This window comes from Canis lupus, chromosome 23 (assembly GCF_048164855.1).
Source record: "Canis lupus baileyi chromosome 23, mCanLup2.hap1, whole genome shotgun sequence".
NCBI lineage: Eukaryota > Metazoa > Chordata > Mammalia > Carnivora > Canidae > Canis > Canis lupus.
The window spans coordinates 28,314,338-28,341,427 of NC_132860.1; the positions used below are offsets into that span (position 1 = coordinate 28,314,338).

At 46.9% G+C, this 27,090-nt stretch overlaps 1 protein-coding gene and 1 pseudogene across 1 annotated transcript; both read right to left on the reverse strand.

Moving 5' to 3' along the window:
- Window positions 1-3,303: 3,303 nt before the first annotated feature.
- Window positions 3,304-5,569, reverse strand: LOC140615011 (olfactory receptor 2AT4-like; annotated as a pseudogene).
- A 6,737-nt stretch (window positions 5,570-12,306) lies between these two features.
- On the reverse strand, window positions 12,307-13,140 carry LOC140615569 (olfactory receptor 2AT4-like). Its single transcript, XM_072795428.1, has one exon. It carries the CDS (start codon window positions 12,981-12,983, stop codon window positions 12,333-12,335), a length of 651 nt encoding a protein of 216 aa, XP_072651529.1. The 5' UTR covers window positions 12,984-13,140; the 3' UTR covers window positions 12,307-12,332.
- Window positions 13,141-27,090: the final 13,950 nt, after the last annotated feature.

The window sequence follows — 27,090 nt, forward strand, 5'->3', positions numbered from 1 at the left end:
TTTATAACTTCTTAAAGTAAAATTATACTATTAATAACTAATCTAATAAAATTAGATTATTAATTTGAGATTTTTCTTTTTTCTACACTTCCCTTGGAGCACTTGTTTCAGCTGCATCCAGTGACTTTTGGTATGTTGTGTTTTCATTTTCACCTCAAGATACTTTCTGATTTCCCTTGTGATTTCTTTTTTGATCCACTGGATTTTTAATTTCCATGTATTTGTGGGAGCAGAGCTTTTATTATTTTAAAGATAACATAGAGAAAATGGGCAGGCTACTTAAAACACATATAGCAGGCAGCCCCAGTGGCTCAGCGGTTTAGTGCCGCCTTCAGTCCAGGGCATGATCCTGGAGACCTGGGATCGAGTCCCACGTCGGGTTCTCTGCATGGAGCCTGCTTCTCCCTCTGCCTGTGTCTCTGCCTCTCTCTCTCTCTCTGTGTCTCTCATGAATAAATAAATAAAATCTTAAAAAAAAACATATGGCTTGGAACCAAAATATCTAGTTTTTAGAAATAATGATGACTTCTAAGGTGAAACTAGACAACATATGATCTTGGGAATATATTTGAAGAACACATAAGAGGAGGATAAAAGAAGTTAAAGTGAAACCATGCTGTTTGAAATATAAACAGAAAACACAAAATAAGAATTTAGCATACTAAAAAAAAGAATTTAGCATACTATGAGCATTTTACTTAGCATCAAGAATATCTGAAATTAATGCAGAGGAAATGGTATTACCATAAATATCGTTCTTGTAATGGAATCATAATTTCATGACTACGTAAGTATTTTTACTGTAAGTGATAAATGGAGCCAGCTTTGGAGCTCAATGTTGTTACTGAGTTTAGAAGTGTTTTAAACTAGCTTTTGACATTTTAGAATTCATTTTTTTAGTGTTTTTCTTCCTTCCTCTCCCAAGAATATTGAGATATAAAATGTACCACATAGTAGGCTCATGACATATGTACTTGATATATAAATGACCTTATGTCATTTAGCAGACAGCTTTTATTTTCTTAACAAGAAGCATAGGTAGCCATTTGTAAGGACAGATAAATGATCAGATTAAAAAAAATCAGATCATTGCTGCCTGTAAAACTGGTTGACTTATGTAATTATCCTAATGCGTGGTTAAAAACAGAAATCTCAAACAACAACAACAACAACAAAAAAACACAGAAATCTCCACTGGGAAGAATCAGTAACACTGCGACACCAGTCATACATACTCTGTCTCAAAATGAGCCCTGCACCCTTAGGAAGAAGTGAGATGGATTAAAAAAAAAAAAGTATTTTCCTGATGTAGGTGTACTTTATATGAGCTTAATGTAAGAGGGCTCCACAGACCTTAATTCTGGCAGACAGTCATCCCATATGTCCCTGGTTTGTTCCCTGGTCTCCTCTTCTAGATGACTTTTTCTCTCCTCAGTCCACCAAGACCTCTTCCCATTGTCACTCCAGCCAATCAGGAGAGAAGCTCACAGAGTCCCATCACACACCCAGCCACCTGGCTGGGTAGCCACCTTGGTGCCTGCACTCTGCCTCCTGCCTGTTCACATGGACAAACTCTTCCTCCTCCTACCTAAAACTGGGCACTCCAGCAATGCCCTCCTCCCTCTCCCACCACCACCTTTTGTTTTTCTTGCTCATCTCAAACAAAAACTTGATTTCTATAAACTGCTGATTAAATTTTCAAAATCAAGGGATGGCTGGATGGCTCAAGGCAGTTGAGCATCTGCCTTCTCCCTGGGTCCGGGGATCGAGTCCTGTGTCAAGGTCCCTGCAAGCAGCCTGCTTCTCCCTCTGCCTGTGTCTCTGCCTCTCTCTCTGTGTCTCTCATGAATAAATAAAATCTTTTTTAAAATTTTAAAAATCTTTCAAAACCAAAGTATAGAACAGTCTTATAGTATGCTACTATTTCTCTAAGAAAGAGATAATATAGCCATATTTATATATTATACATATGTAAGTATATGGAATTGCTTATATTAAAAATGGAAAGAAATGCAAAAAGTGAATAAAACAGTTTTTGTAAAGGGTATGCAACAGAGAGAGGGAGCAGAAATGGAGGGGAGAATTCACTACAATTGCCTTGTTTCATAATTTTGACTTAAAATAGTTATCATTGTGATTTTAAAAGACCCTCATTGCTATTTGCTGAAATTCTTGCTCTCTGCTAATGCCCTTGCTTTAAGTTCCATCACATGCTGTGCCTTTATCACAATTTGCCAAGAAAGATAAATATTCTTCCCTTTAACATATGCCACAATAATGTCACCACCTGTGCCATTCACTTTTCTGAGAATGGTTTCTCTTCTTGCCTTTTTAGGGGGCACTGTAGTTCTGCCCAGCTCAGATCCTTTTTTGACCTGTGTGATTTCTGAAGAAGACTGAGTGGCAAAGCCTTTTGGGTTTGCTTCAGTCTAAACTCCATTTCTTAACTGAGGGGGGATCCAAGCTAAAAATCAGCAGCCCATGACAAGTAATGACCTGGATGCCATACCACATTCTGGTCAGCTCTAGGATGAAACCTCTCCTTCGCTGTTGGAAGTAGCTCAGGCTTCTGTTCAATCAGCCCACATCTTCATTGTCTTTAACTCCATTAGGACTCCCAAACAAGCAGTAGCAGGTACCATAGGTTAAAAATATTTATGGGAGAAATTCTTGCCTTGGATTAAATACCATCTTCCATGCTCCCACCATCCTCTGCATTTCCCTCTGATAAGACACCTCCCACATTATGCTTTTTCTACCTGTTGTCTTCCTCACCAGATTGTAAGCAAATTGAGGGCAGAGACTATCCCGATCTCTCTCTACGTCTCTAGCTTCTTTCACATGGTCAAGCACCTCCTAAAGGCTAACTAAAGTCTTCTTTTTTTTTTTTTCTAAAGTCTTCTTAAGTGAACAAATGGGAAAAATTATATTCAGCAGCGTGGTGCTTACTATGAAGGTGAAAACCACCACAAACCATCATACCCATGGAAAGACTCAGACCAAACATTGAGTACTACATTGCAGCCTCTGTCCAATGGAATGACGCCTTGTAAGAGTTTATTATGAAATGCAGGGGGTACCTGGATGGCTCAGTTGGTTAAGTGTCTGCCTTTGGCTCAGATCATGATTCCAGGATCCTGGGATCAAACCCGGCATGGGGCTCCCTGCTCAGCAGGGAGTCTGTTTCTCCCTCTCCCTCTGCCCCTCCCTTGCACTCATGTTTTTTCTCTTTCTCTCAAATAAGTAAATTAAATCTTTTTAAAAAGAGTTTATTATGAAATACAGTATTCATACAGAGCACAAATGTATAAAGTTAATATATACAGCTTAATTGTAAAACAAACACTGTGTCCCCACCCTTCAGGGGAGAATGAAACTGACAACTCCTTATAAGGTACTTGGTGCCCCTCTCTGATCATAACCCTCTCCCTCTCTTACAGAAATAACCCTGATGTTCACTTTTATAATAAATATGGCTTCTCTTCTCTTCACAGCTTATGACATTTGTATGCATTGATAAAAAATGTAATTTGGCTTAGCCTGTCTTTAAACTTTATATAATTGGAATCATATTGTATGTATACTTTTGAGTCATGGTTCTTTTGTGCAACGCTAGATTCTTTCACTCAACACTAGATTCTTTCATCTATTCATGTGAAATTACTCATGTTGTGCATATATGTAATTCCTTCATATTTTATTGGCATGTGGTGTTACATCTTATGAACATTTTACAAGTTAGAGAAATGCAGCTGTGTCAGAAATTAGAGTATGTGTATCTTCAGCATTATAAGAAAGTGATAAAGTGTTTTCCAAAGTGGTTGTGTCAATAAACACTCCCACTATCAGTGTATGTGTGGTCCCTCAACCTACATGCTCATCAATTTGGGTATTGGCAGATTTTGACATTTTAGCCAGTCCGATCAGTTTCTAGTGGTGACTATTTGTTGTTGTAACTTGCACCTCTCCTGTTACTACTAGGTCAAGCATGTTTTCATAGATTTATTGGACATTTGCTTGGGAAATATTTTGCTAATTTTTCTAATGACTTGACTATTTTAGAAAATTGACCAGAAGTAATTCTCTGTATATTCTGGATGAATCCTGGGTCCTTTAGTTGGTTATATATGTATTGTAAGTACTTTCTGTTCTGTTACTTGTTCTATTTTCTTTCTGGAGTCTCTTGATGTACAGAAATTCTACATTTTAAAGCAGTCAAATTTATCCCTTTTTTTCTAGGTTTAAAGCTTTAAAAAAATCTTGCTTAAGAAATATCTCCCCATCTCAAGATGAGGACTATAGTCTCCTATATAGTTTTATAGTTTTACCTTTCATATTTAGGTATTTAATGAGGTTGCTTTTTTGTTTGCTTGATCTAAGAGACAAATTTCATTCTCTGACATATAGATACCTGATAGTACTAATACCATTTAATTATATGTCCATCTTTCAAACTGCTCTGCAGTCATTTCCTTCATATATCAATTATTTGTATATTTAAGGGTCGGATTCTGGGATCTCTCTTCTGTTCTATTGATCTATATGTCTATTCATGTCTTAATAACTAACCATTCTGTGTTCTCATCTTTATTACTATTTTAGCCTTATTATATTAAAAAATCTATTTGATACTTTTATAAGACTGACACACTGCCCACTGAGCTAGGAAGGTGATAATTTAGATACTTTTAAGAAGCTACTTTTTCTATTTTATCTACCATTTTTCTTTCCACAGAAATGTTGATTTCATAACCTAGTCTATAATTAACAGAAATGGAAGTCTCAATGGTATATTTTGGGCCCTACTCTAAGTCATTCTTCCCTTCAAAAAAAATTTTTATGGCATTCTCTCTTTTTAACACACTGGTATCCTGGAAGCAGAATTAACTATATCTAAGGATCAAGAGTCCCCAGAATGCCCTGGGTCCTGGGGACATGCCATTCTGGTGATGGGTACTGACATCCTTGTTCCTCAGCATGTAGACGACAGGGTTGAGGACAGGTGTGAGAATGGCAAATACCACATCACCCATGATGTGGAGGTCAAGGAGCAGGTCAGCCCTGTAGGCCACATAGGCTATGGCAATGGATGAGCAGTATGTGCCAACTACCAGGAAGTGGGAGCTACAGGTGGAGAAGGCTTTTGAACATCCTTCTCAGGAGCTGATGCGAAGCACCGAGGCCAGGATGTGGGCATAGGAGAGAAGCACCAGGAGAAGGGGCAGGAAGGATACCACCATGGCAATGCAGAAGCCCATGAGGGTCTCGGGCATGGAGCAGGAGGCCTGGACCATGGCCAAGTGGTCACAGAAGCAGTGATAGATGTGAGCAGTGCTGTCAAAAGCCAAGTGGGAAGTCTGCACCACTGCTGGAATGGGCAGGAGGAGGGCAGTGAGCCAGGCACAGGCTGCCAGTGTAGCATTGGTCTGTAGGGTCATGAGGACAGGGTATGCAGTGGGTGGCAGATAGCCACATAGCGGTCATAGGCCATGACCACCAGGATGAAGGCTTCAGAGCAGGGGAAGCTGTAGAAGAGGTACATCTGAAGGAAGCAGGCAGGGAAGCTGAGGAAGTAGAAGATGGTTGAAAGTCTTTTGATCCATTACAGGATGTGGCGTCCATGTGAGACAGCTCTGTCTGTACTTCCTCCTGATTAATCTCTCAGCCCTGGACATCCTTTTCACCACAACCTCTGTCCCCAAGATGCTGTCCCTCCTCTTACTTGGGGACCACTTCCTCAGCCTGGGTGACAGGCAGCCAGAGCATCTGGAAACCAAGAGTTTGGAATGAGAATTTTGTATAGTTCACTGTACAATCAATGCAATCTAAATGATCTATTACCAAGTTTAGAGGGCTGCTGGCACCATCCAATATTGCTCCTTCCATTTTTACCCACAGTTCACTCCCTCCATCTTCCCTCAAGCATTTAGTAGGTACCTACCTACAATCTGCAAGTCTATGAGGTGAACAAGGCATCCTACCTTCACAGGGCTTTATTTAAGTTCTAGGAGCAGGATGGTATATTTAAAAGATAATCACACAGTTAATTATCTGGTTACAACTATAAGTGCATTGAAAGGGTTTCTGTCACTTTCCTACTCCATGTCCGACCCTCTCTTTTGGACATCATATTTCAGATGAGATCTTAGATCCCTGTGCCACTGAATTTTCATTTAATTTTGTTGCAAGTTCTCCTAAGTGATATCACTATCAGCACATCACTAGGAAAGGCTGATTTTTTCCTGCAACTTTTCGGCAACCTGCTGTCTGCTGAGTCTACTCATTACCCAGGAAATGGCTGCTCTCTCATGTTCTGGTGCAGCAGCTCTGCCTGCCTCTCCTGAGTTCTCTGGCTGCCCTCTCAGTGTTGGGAAGAGCAAGCGCCTTCTGTGGGACTCTCTTCCTGATGGAGCCCAAGCAGAGGGCAGATTTCCCACCACTCAGGACACATCATGAGTCTATTATCTTCCTTCCTCCCAACTGCTGCAGCCCAGCGCATGTTCTGTTTGGTTCTTCAGTGCCGACTTTGCCAATTGGCTCCTCTCATACCAATCCAGAAGAAGCCACAAGGACTGTCGTCAGAGCCATTGTTGCTAGAAAGGATTGGAAGAACTGAATGCCTGGACTGCCAGAGACAAAAGAACAGTGTCGGGGGTTGTTCACTAAATGTGTGGCTGGGGTCAACCCTGGGATTGCTCAGGCAGTACTGACTCATCCCTCTCTCAGGATGAACCTCTGCTGAGCAGTCCAGGCAGGTTCATGTTTAAGTCTATATCACTGCTGTTCCACCGCAGGGATTCCACGAGACAAAGGGCACATGCTTTGTTTACCTTTTTGTGTATGAAGAGCTTGTACCTCCTCAATTCCATGTTCTTGAAAAAGGAGTTGGTCTTTTGATCTTTGCAACCACTAGCACAGTGCCCGCTCAGGATGTTATGACTCTACTACTTTGACCCCACAGTAATGAAGTTTGTTCTTGGCTTTTTCAGTGGATTGCAGAAGTGGTAGACATCTTTCAAAGTGCTCAGAAGGACACAAAAGAATTGGCTTCTAAATCTAATAGACTGATCATGGACCACAGAGTGAGTCTGGACTCATTTAGGAAGAATGTTTGTAATTTTCCCATGGATTAGCTAAAAAGTGTTCCAGCCAAATCATAATGAATATCTGCAATTGAAATGATCAATACAAAATAAAACTGGCAGCAACTAAGAAAAATTGAATCCCTCAGAACTATATCTACCTGCTTGTTTTTCTAAAACAAATGCAAAGCAAATTGAAAGCACCTCTCAAGTCCTAGAATCATAGAATGTCAGGCTGGAAAAAAAATCTTTTAAATCTTCAATTCCAATACCAGTGCCCTCCCCAACTCTTCTCCACCACCTTTTATATTCTTCTTGGTTGGCTCTGTGATTAATTTGGATTATGCTGCCTGGCTTCTCCATTTAAAAATGGTAACTGACAAATGCATTATCTAAAATGAGCACAAGAGAGACAACTATCCCATGTGTGTGCCCCTTGAAAGAAAACCTCACAGGTCACCCCCAAGACCTAGGCAAGGGTGAATCTCATTGTCTCCATTTTATTTATTTATTTATTTATTTATTTATTTATTTATTTATTTATTTTATTGTCTCCATTTTAAAGGCTTAACCCTCAGTTGATCGAAATCTCATTTGACAAATCCAGTCAAAAAATTTTTTTTCTAACACCTGAAGTGATGTTGTGGCTGATAGTCCTGGGTGACACACAGTAGGGCATCTGAGAGGCAGAAACACAGAGGGTCAGGGCCAGAGGGATCCTAAGGGGCCATCAAGTCCAACTGTTTTCTCTTCCCTCCTCTGCTCCACTACATTGCAGATGGAAGTACAGATGCTACAACCTGGGTAGACAGGTGGCACATGGCTTCTCTCTGCCAGGCGGCACTGGGCTATCCGACAGGCACACCAAACATGTGCTGGCTCACCAGTGAAGCAGGGCACCAAAATAATTTCTGAAAGATTTTCGCATTTGCTATCTCAAAGCATCGCTCAACTGGCCCATCCTAGGAAATAGCAAGTTTGGCTGGAACTTCTTACACTTAACATACAGGTTAAGGTCCTTGTTTTACTTGAAATTACCTAGTACATGTGAACAATGCCATCCTGTGCTTCAGGCCCAAAGGGCGCTGTCTCCCAGGACACAGAACTTGCCACCATACCTGGCAGGGGTCCTCCCTGTCTGGATTGTCCACCAGTCAGTTACACAGGTGGACAGAAAAATCAGTCACTGGAAAGTACAAGCTGATGCTGTAGTTCACATATATCATCCTGCCAGGGAATGGTTATGCCCTCATCATTTAAGTCTGCCAGGGAATGGTTATGCCCTTCAACCAGCAAGAATGAGGGTCCCTCCAAGGCTACAGCTGGTGAGGGTGAGAGCGTGTTCTGGAGCCAGCCTGCTGCAAAGGCCTGAGCCCCACCTGGCCACCAAGAGTGCTGGCTCCTGGACCAGCTATGCCACTCACCTGCTATGACTCTGGGTCCCTGAACCTTGGTTTTCTCATCTGGGCAGTGAGAGCTTGGGAGGAAAAGACCTCTGGGGGGTCTCCAACTCAATGAGCTCTTTTCTGGGGGTCCCCCTCTGTGGTTGGCAGATTGGATATCACAGTGGTCCATGCCCTAAAGGGAGAGGGTGAGGACTATCCCACCTAGTGAGCACTTGTTGCCAGTCGGGTCCTTTCCCTTCATCTTGTCATGTGGACCTTAGTGGTCAAGTGTGTGGACTTGTGAGTCAGAAAGGACCTGATTCCAATCCCAGCTCCTACTTCCAGCAGTGTGGCCTTGGGCAAGTCACGTCCCCCTCCTGAAGTTCATTTCCCTCGTCTGTGACCTCCTGGGTTGTTGTGATCCATATGGAGCAAATGCTTGGACAATGTTTACCCAACAGCCTGGAACACACAGGGCTCAGAGCTTGCTAGTGTGTCCACTGGTGATTGCTGTCATCAGTCTAGCTTTCCTGGGGGAAGCCTTGGCCGATATGATTTGAATCCCACCCAGAGGTGCACCTTGTCCAGATCTGCCAGGATATGTGGTCCAAGGTCCCAAGCCAGGGTATGCACAGCCAACCTGTGTCCTGGTTGCCTACATCTTGTACACTTGATCTGTCTTCCTTATTTCCAGCTCCAGTTCTACATCCCTCCCACCATATCCTTGCCCCTGTCTCTCCACTTTGGTCTTTGCTCAGCTTTGGCATTTCCCCTCCACCCTACCTTGGCCCCCTCACCTGTCAAGCCCTGCTACCTTGGTATCTTCTGTGGTGTCTCATTTGCTTCTTCTAACCTAGTCTAGCAGGGAAGCACCAGGCAGATGCTGAGCTGTAACCCATTAGACGCTCCAACCCCTCCTTCAGCCAGGCCTGCTGGGACTCTCTCCCTCAAGATGGGGCTTCTTAGGAACACTATGCCATCTAATCACCCAGGATCAACTTCTTGGCACCTCCTAGAGCATGTGTTGGGAGGGGACATGCCTCTGGGATTTGCCAATAATGAGAACAGCATTGTTAACAGCCCTCCTGGGCTCCAGAGCCTTACAACCAATGCAACAGCTTTTTTTTTTTTTTTTTAAGATTTTATTTATTTATTCACTAGAGACACAGAGAGGCAGAGACATAGGCAGAGGGAGAAGCAGGGTCCCTGCGGGGAGCCTAATGTGGGACTCAATTCTGGGACCCCAGAATCACGACCTGAACCAAAGGCAGATGCTCAATCACTGAGCCACCCAGGTGTCCCCGGGTAGCTTTTGTTGACATTATTCTATCTGGTCTTCAGAAGAGCCAAGGGAGACAGGAAGCCCAGGAAGAGAAAATGAATGTCCAGAGAAGTGAAGTGACTTAACCACTGCTTATGCTGATGTTTAGTATTAGAGCTGCAGGCCAAACCCTTGGGCCACATTTCCAGCCCTGTGCTCGGCAGTATCCATTGTGGAAAAGGGTAGAGGCTCTAAAGTGAAGAACTCCTGGGTTTGAGTATCAGTTCTAATATATTTTAGCTATGTCACTTTAGGCAAGTTCCTTAACCTCTCCGAATCTGTTTTTCTATCTGTAAAATAGAACATAATATTACCTATCTCACAGAGTTTTTGAGAGGATTTAATAACATAAAGAGATACTGGGTGCTTGGAGTAACACATGATTATCCAAAAATTATTCCAGAAGTTCTCTGTGTACTACCTGGCAATATCCAGGGGACAGGCTACCTGCATATATTTAATTTCTGAGGGGACTGGAGCTGTCCATTTCCTGTGGAAGGAGATGCAACTTTCATGCGTTCTGAGGGTCTCAGGATGCCACTGGTTTTACCAGGAACTATGGTAGTATCCAGTGGTCAGTTTGTTCTGCTTATAAAACTACTCTCTTGCTTCCTTCCTCCCAAAAGAGAAGCAATCAGGGTCAGGGCATTATACCTATATCTTAAGATATATGTGTGTGAACTGTTAGCAGCCACTGCTCAGCTGCTAGAGGGCAGGCCACCAACTGTGTGTCTACTACAGTCTACCACTCAAATCTCTCAGATTCATCCACTTATCATAAGAAGTTCATTCCATTTGGATCTAGTATTTCCAGGATTCTTATTAGTCACAATTTTGGGGGGAAATTTCTAAGAGAAGCATTAGTAGTATTGACTACTGCCCCTGCCACTGCAGGCAGTCCCATGGCTACGAATGATTCTCATCATCGCTTCCCTCTACCACCCATTCTAGATCCCCTTCTCCTTTCCCTTCACATTCACTTACCTCAGTTGGTCTAGATGGATTCCCTTCTGGCATGATGCAGACCCTCATCCCTGACAGTTCTGAGCCCTGATTACTGTGCCTCATCAAGCTAGGATTGCTTTCATTGCCCATTTACAGTTAAAGTCAGTCATGGAAGAAACAAGAAATGCTCCCATGCCTGAGTACCAACCTCCCAGCCCCCACTACCTATGAGCAGTCTTATCCCTCCTGAAGATTAGGGTCACTTACCCTTGCAAGAATAGTAACTCCTTTTTTGATTGCTAATATACTGGCACAGTGGGCTTAAAATGACCAGGCAGCCTGTTGTAGCTTTAAATTTAGTGAGACATACAGTGTCCCCTGTGGAATCAGTACCATTTAATCCACAGAAGCAAAATTGTAAGGACTGGAAAGACAGATTTGCCACAATGGGTCACTGTGGGTGACAGTGAGTGGAGCCACTCTACCATCCACCCACTGGTTCTTGGCAGGAAGCATTTTTTAATGGGTATCCAAGCTGAAAATGGATCCTTCCCTTTGGTCAGGAACATGGACCCCATTAACACTCCCTGATTGGAACAGCTAGTGGTTTTCTTATGCAATTATTTCAAGCCTCCCACCTGCCCTCAACTCCACTGCTGACACACAAGTACTTGCTAACAAACAAGTGACACCAATGCCAAAAATATAAGAACTTAATAGGAAAAACATTTAACATTGAATTAAATGCAAACTTCTTGGCCCCCACAGCCCCCTTTGCTTCTCTCTATCCTATCACCTTTTATTATTCTTTGTATGTGACTCTCCACCAAACCATGGATATCTTGAGGACAACAACTGTGTCTGCTTCATTTCTCTCTCTGGCATCTAGTAAATTTTTTTCTGAATGGTTGGATGATTGTATTTATCACATTAATGACTGATGAAAATTGTGAAAACTACAATTGTTCTATAACACAAGAGAGAAGCCTTCTTCTTCTTCTTCTTCTTCTTCTTCTTCTTCTTCTTCTTCTTCTTCTTCTTCTTTCTTCTTTTAAATTTATTTGAGAGAGTGAGCAAGAGTGAGAAAGAGAGCACTAGCAGGGGGAGTGGCAGGCAGAGGGAGAAGGAGAAGCAGGCTCTCTGTCAAGCAGGGAGCCGATTTAGGGCTTGATTCCAGGACCCTGGGATCATGACCTGAGCCGAAGGCAGACACTTAACCAACTGAGCCACCCAGGTGCCCCAAAGTATTCTTGGTCCAGTATTTGAGGACTAGGTTTTAGTTGTTTGCTCAACTGAATGAAGCTAATTTAGACTGCTGACGTTCATTTAAAAAATATCTCTCGTGTTTCTTTTTTTTTTTTAAAGATTTTATTTACTTATTCATGAGAGACAGAGAGAGAGAGAGAGAGAGAGAGAGAGAGAGAAGCAGGCTCCATGAAGGGAGCCCGACGTGGGACTCAATCCCGGGTCTCCAGGATCACGCCCTGGGCCAAAGGCAGCGCTAAACCGCTGAGCCACCTGGGCTGCCCTCTCATGTTTCTATTCTATGCTAGGCACTGTCATTAGTGTCCAGGGATCTGAATTTGTTGTATCTAAGAATCAAGGGTCCCCACAATGCCCTGGGTCCTGGGGACATGCCATTCTGGTGATGGCTACTTTGACATCCTTGTTCCTCAGCATGTAAATGAGATGGCTGAGGACAGATGTGAGAATAGCATATACCACATTGCCCATGATGTGGACATCAAGGGGCAGGTCAGCCCTGTAGGCCACATAGGCTATGGCAATGGATGAGCAGTATGTGCCAACCATCAGCAGGTGGGAGCTACAGGTGGAGAAGGCTTTTGAACGTCCTTCCTGGGAGCTGATGTGAAGCACCGAGGCCAGGATGTGGGCATAGGAGAGAAGCGCCAGGAGACGGGGCAGGAAGGATACCACCATGGCAGTGCAGAAGCCCATGAGGGTCTGGGGCATGGTGTCAGAGCAGGAGGCCTGGACCACGGCCAAGTAGTCACAGAAGCAGTGATAGATGTGAGCAGTGCTGTCAAAAGCCAAGTGGGAAGTCTGCACCACTGCTGGGATGGGCGGGAGGAGGGCAGTGAGCCAGGCACAGGCTGCCAGTGTAGCACTGGTCTGTGGGGTCATGAGGACAGGGTAGTGCAGTGGGTGGCAGATATTCACTTGGCGGTCATAAGCCATGACCACCAGGATGAAGGCTTCAGAGCAGGAGAAGCTGTGGATGAGGTACATCTGTAGGAAGCAGGCAGGGAAGCTGAGGAAGTGGATTCATGCAGGGAAGACAGGAAGAAAGATTCATGCAGAGACAGGATGCCTACCAGGTAGAAGATGGATGATGAGCCTCTGATCCACTACAGATGGCTTCCATCATGGGTCAGGCCTGGATATCCACAGACAGACATCAGCACATATCTGAAAGCCAGAACAGCCAGGGAAACATTAGCTAGAACATTCATATTTTTCTTTTCAACCATGGATCTCAATCCTAGCAGTTTCTTCAAGTCTAGAATTTTACTGCACAACCAAGATGCCCAAGATGATGAGGTGTCTAATGAACAGTGGTTGAAAGAGCTGGTCCTATCTGATGGGGAAAAGAGGTGAACACAAACACATGAAGGGCTACCAAAACCCCATATATGGATTAAGTCTTATAATTAGAACTATCCCATAAGGCACAAAATTGGTTTGAAAATTAGTAAATTCCATATAACCAGAGGTATGCAAGACTGCAGTCTTTTTGGCAGTAAGACTACAGAGAAATTTTAACATTAGAGTAGGTGCTAGATTACAAAATCTTTATACAGTCTTCTAACTCTACATCCATTGGTTCTAAAAAAAAAGTAGCATAAATGAACCCACAATAATAATAATAATAATAATCAGATTGTGGAGTTTAGGGGGCAAAATTATCCATCTGAGAGGGAAAGTCTTGAGAAGCATCCATTTCAGTTCAAATGTCAATTAAAAATCCAGTAGCTTCTTTGTTAGTTCAGTAGCTCCTTTAAGGATGTCTCATATGGTAGCCTACTTCCTGCCACCACAGGTAAAGAAACATTCTGGGTATGGTAATGTTGATAAGTCAGTCCCTCATTAGATTTTTTCCATTGTTAGAATCTTGAGTAAGGTCATTTGGCAAAAGCACATCTGGTCTGGGAATCTTTACACAGCAGTTCCTAGATAGAGTTCTTTAACCTGAGACCCAGTAAAGATAACAAGATCACTGGTTGAGGATGATGAAGCTGAAGTCTGCGGTGAAAACTCTACGTACTTTGCAGTGCGGTTTCCTTGAGTCTACCTCCGTACCTCTGAGCCTGAGGTTGTCAGTGGCTTCTGATACGGGCTTCCAGCTCATGAACTCTATAGGACTGGTGAGAACCCTTCTCTGGGGACCCTGAGAGAACCATTTCTGTACAGCTCTGGATTCGATTCCCCCACTCATTCTTGTCTTACTCCATCTGGGCTGGGATGTCGTGTCTCTATTTTCTTTTTAAGATTTTTATTTATTCATGAAAGAGAGAGAGAGAGGCAGAGACATAGGCAGAGGGAGAAGCAGGCTCCCTGTGGGTAGTGCTATGCGGGACTCCATCCTGGGAACCCGGGATCATGCTCTGAGCCAAAGGCAGATGCTCAACCTCTGAGCCACCCAGGCGTCCCATGTCGTGTCTTTTGAATCAATGTCCCTTGTCTCTATATTTCCATTCCCTTGAGGCTTCCCTTTCTGTGTTATCTTATTGTGGTATTGATACGAAGAGCGGCTTCCTCCAACGAACACTACAGACTGATGTCTGCTTAGCCCAAGAATGGCTTCCCTTTCTGTAGAGCCGCTAGTGGGGCCCTCTGTCCATATCTCTCTAACCTGGGTGCCCGTGACCTGTCTTTATGTCCTGGTTCTTGGTCATATCCAGAGAGCAACCAGAATTATTTTCCCAGAACTGCCTGGTTTTTGCATTGAAATTCCCATTCCGCAGGAAATCCCTCTGTCCCCAGCAAACCCGAATGATGGTTGCCCCATAAGGGTAGAGGGTACTGTATATGACTTTGGTAGAAGGAGTCCTTTCCTGAATGGAATCCAAGTTGAAGATGAGTTCTCCCTACTGGGGAAAAAAACCCCAAAAAACAAAAAACCTGGCCTCCAGGGAACTTCCATATGTCTTCCCCTTCCTAGCTGCTGCAGCTTGGCAGGTGTTACTCATTAGCCACTTTACGCCCAGCACCCGGGAGCCTTCCTTTCTTGGCCTCAGTTCAGAGGGCACTGCAGAGAACTGAGAAGACTCAGAACGAGTGTCAGGAGAACCACTCCCGGCACTCTGCAGGGAGTGACTCCACTTCCCTCCAGACCGCTGGAGAAGGTCCTCACGCAACCCCTGGAGCTGAGCAGTGTTGGTTCGCCCTTTACCTTGACTAAGTGATCCAGGACCAGGTTATGCTGACATTCAGATCGCTGCCTCTCTGTACCAGCCACTGCCTGAGCAGGTCCACTTGGTTCTTCTAAGACCACCTCCGGCTTCTCTCTCCCTTAACAAAATCTTTATCGTGTCACACAATATGTAAGAGTGCAAACGGCCCCTGCAGACAGATTAGTCCCCAATCCTTTTTTCATAAACGAAGAAGAATGCGGTGGGGCTGGCGATGGGGAGCAGCCCCAGGTCAACAGCAGCTGGTTGCTAGAAATGGTCCTGGAAAGCAGGCCTCCTGGCTCTGGCCTTGGATTCATTCCACCAAGCCAGGACACCTGGAGAATTGGGAAGCTCTGCTTTCCACCTAGCGAAAAAATCAGGCCAAAGATTTTATTTTCCTCTCTCCATTTCTTAGGCTGATGTCAGAGATAGCTATAATTTTCTATTTTCTGCTGAGGGCATTTTCCAACAGTTTCAAATGGGCTAGTTACCAGAGGCTCTACATGGCCAGAAAAAAATGCTCCTCTCAAGAAATGCCTTAAGGAAGAGCTGGACTGGGTACATCAATGAGGTCTTGGCAGCCAGGCCCCACAACCTGAGCAGAAATGTTATGTGTCCCATACCTGGTCATCATAAAGCCCCCCAAAATATTTTTTAATATTTTTTAATAATTCGTGACTGAAAGGGTTAACCTGAGTTAAACTCAACTTTTCCCTTTAATGGACTCATCAGCAGGGGTTTCTATTTTATTCTAGCACTGAAATTGATACAAACCGCATTTCCTGCAAGTCACTGCAAGTCTGAGCGGCTGTGCCCTCCCCAGACGGGGCCCACGTGAGCTGCTCCTGCCAGGTTTGCTGGGCAATCATGGAATGTCAGAGCCAGAGGTCTCCTGAAACACAAGCAGTTTAGTCCAACCCCTATTTCTCCCCATCTTCCAAAAAGCCCAAAGAAGGGAGTGACGTGCTGGAGGTTACACAGGGGTAGGTGGCAGAGCTGCACTAGCAGCCACATCCCTGGCTCCTTGGCCAGGTCCTTTAAGGGGCCACCTTGGGAGAGCCACTGAAGCTTCCTGGTCTGGAGGCCCAGATCATTCTGGGAGTTGCCATTCATGTTTCCCTCATTGGCCTCTGGGTTCCCTGGGACTGGAGATCTGACTCTTGTTCTATAAAACCAGCACCTCAGTGGGACCCATCTTGCTTCTTGCCAGACACTGGAGCATGGCTGTCCCCACAACCTCAGGGCTTCCTCTCCAGCCTCCCTGCACATTTCCTGACTTTATGGAGATCTTCTGGTCCTGCTCCCTTATTGCTAATAGCAAGGGAGAGGCCCAGAGAGGGGTTATGACCTGGCTAAAATCACACAGTTAGCAAGTCAGCAGCAGAACCAGCCTGCCATGCTATAAATTGGGGCAAAAAGATTTTAGCCCATCTCCCCATCTCTTAGAGCCCTTCTATAGTGGTATGAGAATCTGCCCAGTGCCCTCCCAGAACCTTGCCCTTCCTTGGGCTCTGACCAGCTCTGGGCACTTGCCTTCGTCCCCAAGTGCTCTGCAGGGTGGCCCAGTTCACCTGCAACCCAGACCACTTCAGCTGCACCCTCCTCTCCTCTCCCCAGGCCAGCGCTGCCTCAATAGGGAGAACCAGGCTGGTGCTGAGCTGGTCCCATTAAGCCTCCAGGCTCTGCCCATCACTACTCATCTGGGGCTCTCCACGTCAAGATCCCATTCTACTGGGGGCCCTAATGTTTTTCTGGGGACTCCCAAGTGGCTGATTAACAACTACCACTGGGCTTTGCTGAGATGGAACAAGAGTAACAGTCCTCACTGGGACCCAGGACTCTGTGGTCTGTGGATGTTTTTCCAGCTATTGAGCAACAACCAGGAGCCCCATGTGACCGATGAGGAAACGGGCTCAAACATGGAAGGAATTGCCCATCACACAGCAAGCCAGGGGCAAGGGCAGACCTGAGGTCTCATATTTGTGCACTCTCAAGCTAGCCTCTGAGCCAGGCAACCACACACAGAAGGAAAAGTTTGTGAAAATTTTCTCTGTAAATGTGAAGTCAGTCCTGTGCTATTGCCCAGGGGCTAGGGGCATGGCTTTGAGTGTTTTGAAGCTAGAAGAACAAGTGTGACAGAACAGGGAGCCACTCAGACTCCTAGATCTTCACCCTCTCACACTCACCTGCCGTCTCTTGCTTGCTCTTGCTCTTTATTAGACACCTTATAACTCAGGCCAACCTCCTCCAGGAAGCCCTCTGTGATTTCATCTTCTCTAGTCCCCAGGACTCTTGCTCTCCTCTGGATTAACCAGGCCTGGCTGCTTATGCTGCTTATTTTTAAAATTAGGAGAACTGGGGGTCACTATTAATTCCATATTTAATGAAGCTGGCCGTGTGCCGGCTGCCTAATCACAGTGAATCTGCATGGTCTAGTGGGGATAGCCAATGACAACACTGGCCAGCAATTATATCTAGGGTGATGTGTATTACTATAGAGTTGAAGGGCTCAGAGGAGGGAACAAAGCAGGCTTGCAACATGGAAACACCTTTTGGGTTGGTTGTGAATTATATGCAGATGAGGAGAACCCTCCAGGCCAATAAGGCAGGGACAAAGGAAGGGCTGAAAAAGCAGGAGATGTGTTCAAGGGGCAGATAGAGGAGTGTTGGGGATATAGTATAGAGGGAGAGACGGGGAGTCTCAAAAGGGGAAGCTACAGAGATTGGCAGGGACCAGAGAGAGAAGGGGCTTGACTTCTAGGATAAGAATTCGGCACGAGACATTGGAGAGCCTGGGCCAGCCTTCAGGCAGGGGATTAATAGCTGCCTGTTCTAAAAAGATCACCCCCACTGCCACGTGAAAAGCAGATTCTAGTGGGAGAGGCTAGAGGCAGGGAGGCCAGCTGGGCATCTGGACAAGAAGAGGTATAGGGAGAAATAACAGTATTCCAGATGACAGAAGCTGCTGCCTTTCCTGAGCCCATGATGTGCCCAGGTGGTCACATGCTTCATCTCAGTTCATCTGAGAAGTGGTTTTCATTACCCTTGCTTTATAGATGACGAAGCTCAGAAAGGTTATGTAACTAAGCCGGCTTGGTCCCTCCTCTGGGCCAACAGGAAGTCACTGTTAGAATTCTCTCCATCTCTAAGACCCACACACACCTTTATACCACCCAGGATCAGAGAAATCTTCAAGGGGCAGAGTGGCCAAATTTTGATGACTGCATGTGGAAGAGTCAAGCATTCTGGCTTGGGTGACAAAGGCAGATGGCGGTGATGTTGACCGAAATGAAGACGCCATGGTGATGGTGTGTGGTGGGCAGTGCAGGTGGAAAGGCATTTTCAGAGGAAGACTATGAGTTCAGTTTTGCACTGAACATGTTGGACATGTTGCATTCGAGGAACCAGTGGGATCTCCAAGTAGGGCTGGCTAGTAGATATTTGAGGGTTTAAGTCTGGAGCCCAGGAGAGAGAACAGAGTTGCAAAGGTTTGGGATGGGGGTGGGGGTGGGAAAGCCTCTGTTTTATGGAGCTAGGGAGAGGGTGTGGAGTGAGTAGGATAGAACCTTGGAGGAAACCAGCACAAGACGGGGACAGAACAAGAATGGTCTGCAAAAGGCGCTGAGAAAATAAATGCCCGGAGAAGTGCAGCCACAATGATATCACAGAGGAACCCCAAAGGGCACCCGAGGCCAGCAGCCCGCAAGCAGCTGAAGATACCAAAGTTTGAGAAGCAGGGAGTGTCCAGGGCCCAGCAAGGAAGAGCCCACTAGTGATGCTGTGGGGAACAGGTCCAGAGGAACAGTGGGTGTGGGATGTCGGGGGCTGAGTAAGTGGAGAGAGAGGTAGACAGCATTTTCAAGATGCTTGGCCGTGAAGTATGTGGTTGGAGGGCAACGAGGGGTCAGAGAGGCTTTTGTTGTATTTTTAAACTGGAGATATTCTAGATTTCCCAGCATTTGTTGGTGGAAATGAGCCAGTAGAGAGGTACAGGGGGAAGGAGTGGGAGAGGAAAGAATGGTCCACAGGGGAGAAGAAGAGCTTCTGAGCCCAGAGTCTAGACTCGTGGTGAGTCAGGTGGAGGAGCGGGGGGGGGGCGGGGGGGTGGTGGCAAAGGAGGGACATAAAAGCAGGTTTGCAGATTTCGTGGTGCAGGTGGCGGGGGTGGGGGGGCAAGTCTCATTTCTGACAAGCGTGGTGGGCAAGTTCTGGGAAGACACAGGGGTTGTGGGGAATTTGTTCTCCGTGCAGGGAGACCTGGGGTCTGTACAGCGTTGCAGGCTCAGATCTGGGCGCCAGACCGATTGGATTCAAGCCTGACATTTAGCTTCCCGAGACAGAATTCCCTCTTCTGTATAATGGAGCTTTGTTCATTGAGCATGTGTCTCTTGAGTGCAAGCTCTGTGTCTGTGCGGAGAGGGTCGAGAGGAGGTGAAGGGTGCAAGCTGGTGTCATAGTCATTTCCCACCCAGATTGCCTAAGCCCTGTCCCTCTCCCCTGGGGCCACGGGGAGGCCTTTAACACTCACAGTCCAGGCCTTTCCCTCCTAAGAAAGTGGGAGGTCCAGATATGTCTCCAGGAGGAGCCCACGCATCTCAGGAGCTTTTTGGAGCTCAGAAGAGAAAACAGCCGGGCCCCTCGGAAGTTCCTGCCCCATAGAGGCCAGCAGCCCGCGCCCCTCTGCCCTGAAAAGTGGTGACAGTGACGCTCTGTCTCCATCTCGCCCCTACTGCTCTTCACCCTCATGGGCGCGATGCTCCGGCAGACTCGAGAAGCTGGAAAAGGAAAGTGCCAAGGAGGAAAAGGAAGTTATAAATACATTCAGGGAGAGCCTAGGCTGCCTCCCCAGCTGTGGGCCATGGAGCCATGGAGCTCCAGAAGGAGAGTCCAGAATCAGGGCCCAGGGTTGGGGCCTCCAGCATTCTCATCACTGTCACCATCCTTCCCACCACCAGGAGGCAGTGATGCATCAGCTTTGGGGGCCAAATGCAGTAGGGGTTCAAATCCTAACTCCTCCATTTACCAGCTCCACTTGGACAAACAACTTCACTTCTCTCTGCCTCTGTCTCCCCTGAGTGAATGGAGGTAATAGCACCAGCGACGGTGGCTGGAGTGAAGGTTTAGTGAGATACTCTAGGTCAGAGTACTTTGCAAAATGTGAAGGGCTATGAAGAAGTTTTCTATTGCTGCCATCACTATAGCCACAGAGAGGCCACCCCCTGGAGGTCTTCTCCTCTGAAGTTTTTCACCCTGGAAGGCTGGAGACAGAGGAACTGGCTGATGGAAAATTCTCTGAGGGAATGGCCAGCCTGTTAATGCCCACTGACCAAGGTCATGTAGAGAACTAGGATATGATCCTGACTTTGTCCATTTTCTTCCTGGAAGAGTCCATTTTCTTCCTAGAAGAGTTAGGAAACACTTTATTATTTTTTAAAAGATTTTATTTATTTATTCATGACAGACACACACAGAGAGAAGCAGAGACATAGGCAGAGGGAGAAGCAGGCTCCATGCAGGGAGCTTGATGCAAGACTTGATCCCGGGACTCCAGGATCACACCCTGGGCTGAAGGCAGGTGCTAAACCACTGAGCCACCCAGGGATCCCCAGGAAACACTTTAGAGGGGGACAGGATGAGTGCTAATCCTATGACAAAGGAAGGAAGGACATTTGACTGGGGGACATTGTGCGTGTACAGCTATTAAGACGTGAGTGTGAGTGGTGTGCTCTGAGCAGGGGAGCAGGGCAGGTGGAGAGGCTGGTAAGGTGGGGTCATAGGTATGTGATGACCAACATCAATTTTAGGCTGAAAAAATAAACTTTGCTCTAGGAGCAGGACTGGGTGCCATGACATTGGGGTTTGGAAAGACGATTCTGGGAGAACAGAGATGAATTAGAACAGGGACACTGGAGTCACAGGAGACTAAGGGGTCTGTGGACCCTGGAGGAATGAGGGGTGGATTCTGAGAGAAGGGGGGCAGGGAGGAGGACACAGGAATTCGAAGAACTGAGAGTTACCATGGGCTGTGGGGAGGGAGTCAGGGATGGACCTGACACAGCGAGACTGGGACTCTGCGGGGGTCTAGGAGGGGCCTAAGAGGGGCAGGTGTCTAGGCCAACAATGAGCTCTTGCTGAGCCAGAGGTGCCTGGGGGACCCCAAGGAACAGGTGGGTGTCAGGAGGGAGCCTGGGCTAGAGTGAAATCTAGAAATCACCTACTGGGGCTTAAGCCCTTTCTGTTGTGGATTTTGAGGAAGAAAGTGACATGCCCAAGGTCATTCAGAGGGCCATCAGTAGAACAGGCCTGGACCCCTGTCCAAGTGCTCAGCTCCGTACTCAACTCTATTCAAGCCCATGGTTTAGGGACTGGTGGACAGATGACCAAGTCCTCAAACTAACCCTTGGGGGCAATTAAGTGCCATAATTCCAGACACAAGTTCTAGAGCCAGACTGTCTAGGTTAAATCCTGATGCTGCCTCTTAGCAGCTGTGTAACCTTAGGTGGGTCTCCTCACATCTCTGTGCCCCAGCTTCTGCATCTGTAAACTGGTTGTTCTAGTGGGTAGTTGGGAATATTAACTGAGTCGGCACAAGCACTTAGAACAGTGTGTGGCATGTGATTCATGAATGCTAGTCATATTTATTGTTGACAAAACTGAGGCTTAGAAGAATGAGGTGAATGAAGCACCTACGTGGTGGTCAGTTAAGCCACTGACTTTTGATTTCAGCTTAGGTCATGATCTCAAAGGTCATGAGATCAAGCCCTGCGTCAGGCTCTGTGCTTGAATAGAGTCTGCTTGGGACTCTCTCTCGTCTCCCTCTGCCCTGCCCCTCTGCTCTCTCTCAAATAAATAAATAAATCTTAAAAAAAAAAAAAAAAAGAAGAAGAAGAATGAAGCGGCTGCCCAATGCCACATAGCTGGTTGTTGGCAGAGTTCAAGACTAAGTGACTCCAAAGACTGGATTGGTTTGCTTACACTGAACTGCCTTCTCTTGTGGCTATTTCTGGAAGATGGTTAGTGTTTTCAGCTCAAGTAACAGGAGTCCGCAACCTAAGGACCCTTAGGGAGGGATTTTATGGGTCTGGGCTCTGATTCTGGGCCCAGCTTGGATATGCTGGAAAGATCCACCCCTGCCCTTGCCAGAGACCTGGTCTGCTCCATTTGGGACATCTCAGGCCTGGTCTCTCCCTTCCCTGGGAAGATGCATCTGGGTTTCACCCAGAGGACAACCAGGGCAGGTCTTTAAATAAGGACAGCGCCACTTTGATAGTGAGAGTGCTATAGGCATGAGTGCCAGAACAGTTGGAGCGGGCCAAGCTAGGAGGAGTGTGTGCAGGGCAGGGGGCGGGGGGTGGGGGGGTAGGTGTGTTCGGATGGAGCGTGAGAAGGAGAGAATCAAACGAAATGCAAACTGACAATGCTCCAAATAAACGGCACTGATGGAACCAGTTAGCCCGTTCCAGCTGCTCCTGAGAGAGTTAGAACAGAGGCCAGTTGTGCATCCTGCTCTGGGCCAGACCAGGCCCTAACGCCAGACAGAATTCTCTTTGCCCCAGCAATTCTCACTGGAGCATCTGCGGAGGGCCAGCCCGGCTGAGATCAGCTGCCTGTGTGCTCTGCTTCCTGCCTTCCCCATCTGCAGGCTCGCAAGCCCATCAGGGAGGAAGTGACTCATCTTCCTAGATGAAGCATGCGGCATGCTTCCCCAGCAGCTGTCATAAACTCTGCTCAGGTACAGCAGTGAAGCCCAGGGAGTAACAGGCCCTCGGGTTTCTGTAGATAACCCATGCCGTGCTGCACACGTACGCTCCCGAGCAGTTTCCTCAACAGAATAAAATAAATAGTATTTGACTGAGTCCCTATTACCCATCTACCAGGCACTGTGCTAAGACATCCGCTTATTAGCCCCACCCCACAGATGAGAAGACAGAGGAGTAAAGAATTAAGTAACACATGGATACAGAGTTTGAGTTTGGGAAGACAAATAGCGGGTTATTGGGGCTAATAGGGCTGCGTGAAAATGTGAATGTACTTAATGCTTCTGGATTGTACATTTAATAATGGTTAAAAGGGTACATTTTATGCTATGTATTTTTACGTCAATGCAAAAACGAAAACCTTACAAATAAGGAAAGCTCAGTTACCAAGTGGAGAAGCCAGGAGTCACACCCAGCAGTCCTGCCCCAAAGCTTTGTCCTTGCCCATCCACTATTTTGTCTCATTTGCAAGTGGAGATGCCAATCTGGCATAAGACAGACAGAGGCATTTGCTATCAGGCCGGGAAAGATGGGCGCTGGGGAGAGTTTTAAGTAGAGAGGGCAGGGTCAAATTTAAGAGTTGGAAAGTTCACTCAGGCTGGAAGGAAGATGGGCTGGAGGTGGGGGGAGGCCCAGGCAGGGCCGCTGGTGGTCTGGGCCAGCATGGGGCCGGCAGGGGGGAAGAAAGACTTGCAAAGCGAACAAGCCGGTGTGGAGGGGAGGAAGAGACGGCCCAGGCCGTGCGTGCTCTCACCGGGCTCCTTCTGGCCTGTCCACTCCAGCCTCCTCTGACAGTGGGCCTTCCGCCCCCTTTCCCTGAGTGGCGGCTGGAGAAGCCCAGGGCACAGACCTCCTCTCTGGCCTCCAGGGGGCAGTGTTGCAAAGTCTTCTGGGAGTTGGGGCCCTGACTTCAATCTCCCTGCAGGGGGGGGCGGGAGGGGGGGTGATGGTGACTCTTCCTCCCTCTCCTCTCCCAGCCTTTGCTGCACCCCTCCCCACATCCTCTCTCCCAGGAACCAAATTATTAATAACCATAATCCTTCATGTCCCACGCTGGACACTTTACAAAAGCACTGGTACATCCATTATGAGGTCATGTGGTTCTTCCCCAAAGACTGGGGAGGGGAGCAGAATGAGAGCCTTCCTTTTATCCCCTAACCACCATTTTATAATAAGGAAACTGAGGACCAGGCAGGAAATGGGATCTAACCAAAGCCAGTGTGTTGGTGGCAGAGCCAGGCCTGGGAGCCATGGGCCAGCCAGTACCCAGTCTGGACCCTGTAAAAGGGCAAAGCCCTGCAGCGCCCCTACAACAGCAGCTGCTAGCAGGGGCCACCTAGCCAGCCTGCAGAGCCCCAAGTTTGCCCTGGAGCTCCCTCCCATCTCAGGGGGCCTTCTCAGTGATTTATTCCCATGGGGTTGTCAGTCAGATCAGACTACCTGGCACATACCTGCCATGATTTACTTCCTCCTCATCCTCTGCTTCCAGAATTACAAGAGTCACCCCATTACCATCGTCACCATATTAATAATGGCTCGTGTCTGCTTAGCTCTTAGAACTTAGCGCTAAGCCATCCATTAGCTCATCTGAGCCTTATGACAGCCCTAGGAAGGTATTTCACAGACAAGGGCACTGAAGATCAGAGAGGGCAAGTGACTAGCCTCAGGTCACCCAGCTTAGCCTTGGGAGAGGTTACAATCTCCTGGGAAAGGGAAGCTATGCACATACCAAATTGAATATAGGGCAAGACGGTTGGGTTTATGGCTGCTTTGCCTGAAGGGCTCCTGTCCTGTTATCTCGATTTTACAGATGAGAAAACTGAGTCTCAGAGATCTCCTTCCTGGGTCAGGATTGAACTGTCTGATTGATGCCCATGCTCATGCTGCCACTTTCAGGGAGGGATGCAGATTTTCTAGCATAGAACATATTCTCTCCAGCCTGGAGGGAGAACCTGGTGGGAAGTGGATGCAGTGGGATCCAGGAGCAAAAGGGCTTCCCAGGGAGGAACCTCCAGGGGAGTGTAAGTTGTAGAGAGAGCATGGCATAGGCTGTGCAAAGCTGGCTGGGCTGGAACAAACCAAGGGGAGCCAGGCTGAGTAGCCAGGCTGCGCACCCACCTGCCTGTAGACCTGTGCTTCTCCGCACAAGGTTGGGAGATTTTCTGTTTTGACCTAACAGCTGTGCCAACAAAGAGGGATAAGGTCCTGAACCCTTGGCAGGATGGGGTCTGTTTCTCATCTGCCAGAGAGAGAAAGTGAAGCCATAGGAGAGACAGTGGCTTCCCTGTGGTCTCTCCAGGCCTCAGTCTCCTGGTCGGAAAAAGGGAAGGATTGCATGAAATGTGCTCCAGTTTCTTCCTGCTCTGACCTTCTAGGTACCACGCGTCCATCTTTGCTGTCCTTGGCTCAGATCCCAGTCCCTGCTGTATATTTGACTTGTAGCTTGGGCAAGTCACATGGATTTTCTGAGTGTCGGGGTCCTCGTGGGTGAGGACACAGCCTCACCCTGGGCGGATTAAAGGAGCCATGCATGGGAGCGTGTCTATGTAGCTTGGGTTCTGACCCCAGCAGTGGCTGGGGGTGGGGAAGGCTGAAACTCCGACTGAGGTCCTCACTTGTCTGCCCAGCCCAGGGCTCATTTATAGACATCCGCACCCTGGCTGCCAGGCTGAGGGGAAGTGGGAGTAGAGGTGCTGAGATGGCAGTTTGGAGCCTTTATCAGGAAAGAGCTTCTGACTACTCTTCCCCTTCCCACCCCATCCTCCCCATCTTCTGGGCATTCTCACAGTGATACTCATGACAGTCCCGAAGGTGGGTGGTTTGATGTCACAATCTCCATTTAATAGATGAGAAGACTGAGACCTAGAGAGGAGAAAGGACTTGCTGCAAATCCCATAGCTAGTTAGTGACAGACTGGGACCAGAACTGAGGTCTCTAGTCCTGAGCTCAGCACTATTCCGTTCCACCCAAATTCAGATAGTTCTATAAAATGAAGAGTGTCCTATTTTTCTTGGCTTGCAAACCCCCTACATGGGTTGACTTAAAGAAGAGAAGGCCTCGGGTTCTGCAAACAGCCCAGGGTTTTATGGACAGCATAAGACTTGACATGAGACACGGGACTGTGCACATGTCATGGGGCCTCAGAAACTCTGCAAACCATGCTGGGCTTTGCCAGCAGCGTGGGACTCAAAAAAAAGGCATCAAGTTTTGCAAACTGTGGGAATCCGCAGATGGTGTTGCAATCTACACACACGGTGGGGCTCTGTAAAATGCACAGGACTCGGCAAATGCCATGCTGCCAAGTGGTGAAGCTGGGGTGCAAACCAGGTTGGTTGAACAAGCTGGGGCTACCCACATTGGGACCTCACGGCAGCATTAGCCCAAGAGCCCCCACCCAAAGGCCTTGTTAGCCTAACTCCCAGAAGCTCCTGGGTAGCTGCCCCTGTTCCAATTCTATAGCTGGAGTTCTGGAATATTCTTGCACTGGGCTATCTCAGCCTAGGGAGGCTGAGGTGATAAATGAAGAGCATGTATATCTGAGATTATTGTATGTTCCATGCTTTGTGGGGTGTTAGGCATTGTTTCTCCCAAAGATTGATGAGATCAACTTAGCCAGCCAGGCTGGGCCCAGCGTATACTCAGGCCAATCCATGTATAGAATTTTTTAAGCCTCTGAACCCAAGATGGAGGCAACCGAGCTTCCAGAAAGCCTATAGGGACCTTCTCTCTCTTAACCATGCATCTACACTTAAGAGTCTGAAGGTTGCATCTCTGCCAGTCTCTATGAAGACTCACAGTGCTGACTTTAGTCTGAAGGATTTAGAGAAATAGAACCAATTTGGTTTTCTCAAGCAGGAATAGGACCTGGTCTTTATATCAATCGGAGCCAACTATTGACCTTTCCTAGTAGAGTGGCCATGCATTCACATTTCTGGTTTCTCAAAGACAGGTCATGCAACAAGTATTTATTGAGTGCTACTATGTGCCAGGCTGCACATTGATTATTTCAAATGCTCCCCGCTTCCCACCAACATCCTCATATGGCCCCTGGGAGCCAAGTGGGGTCGATGTGTATTCCTCTTATCATTGAACCTTAAAAGTTGGATTCCAAACCCACAGCCCCATTTCAGCAAAGACCCTGTTCCTAGAATTGGGTCAAGTTTACTTCTGGATCCATTTTGGATT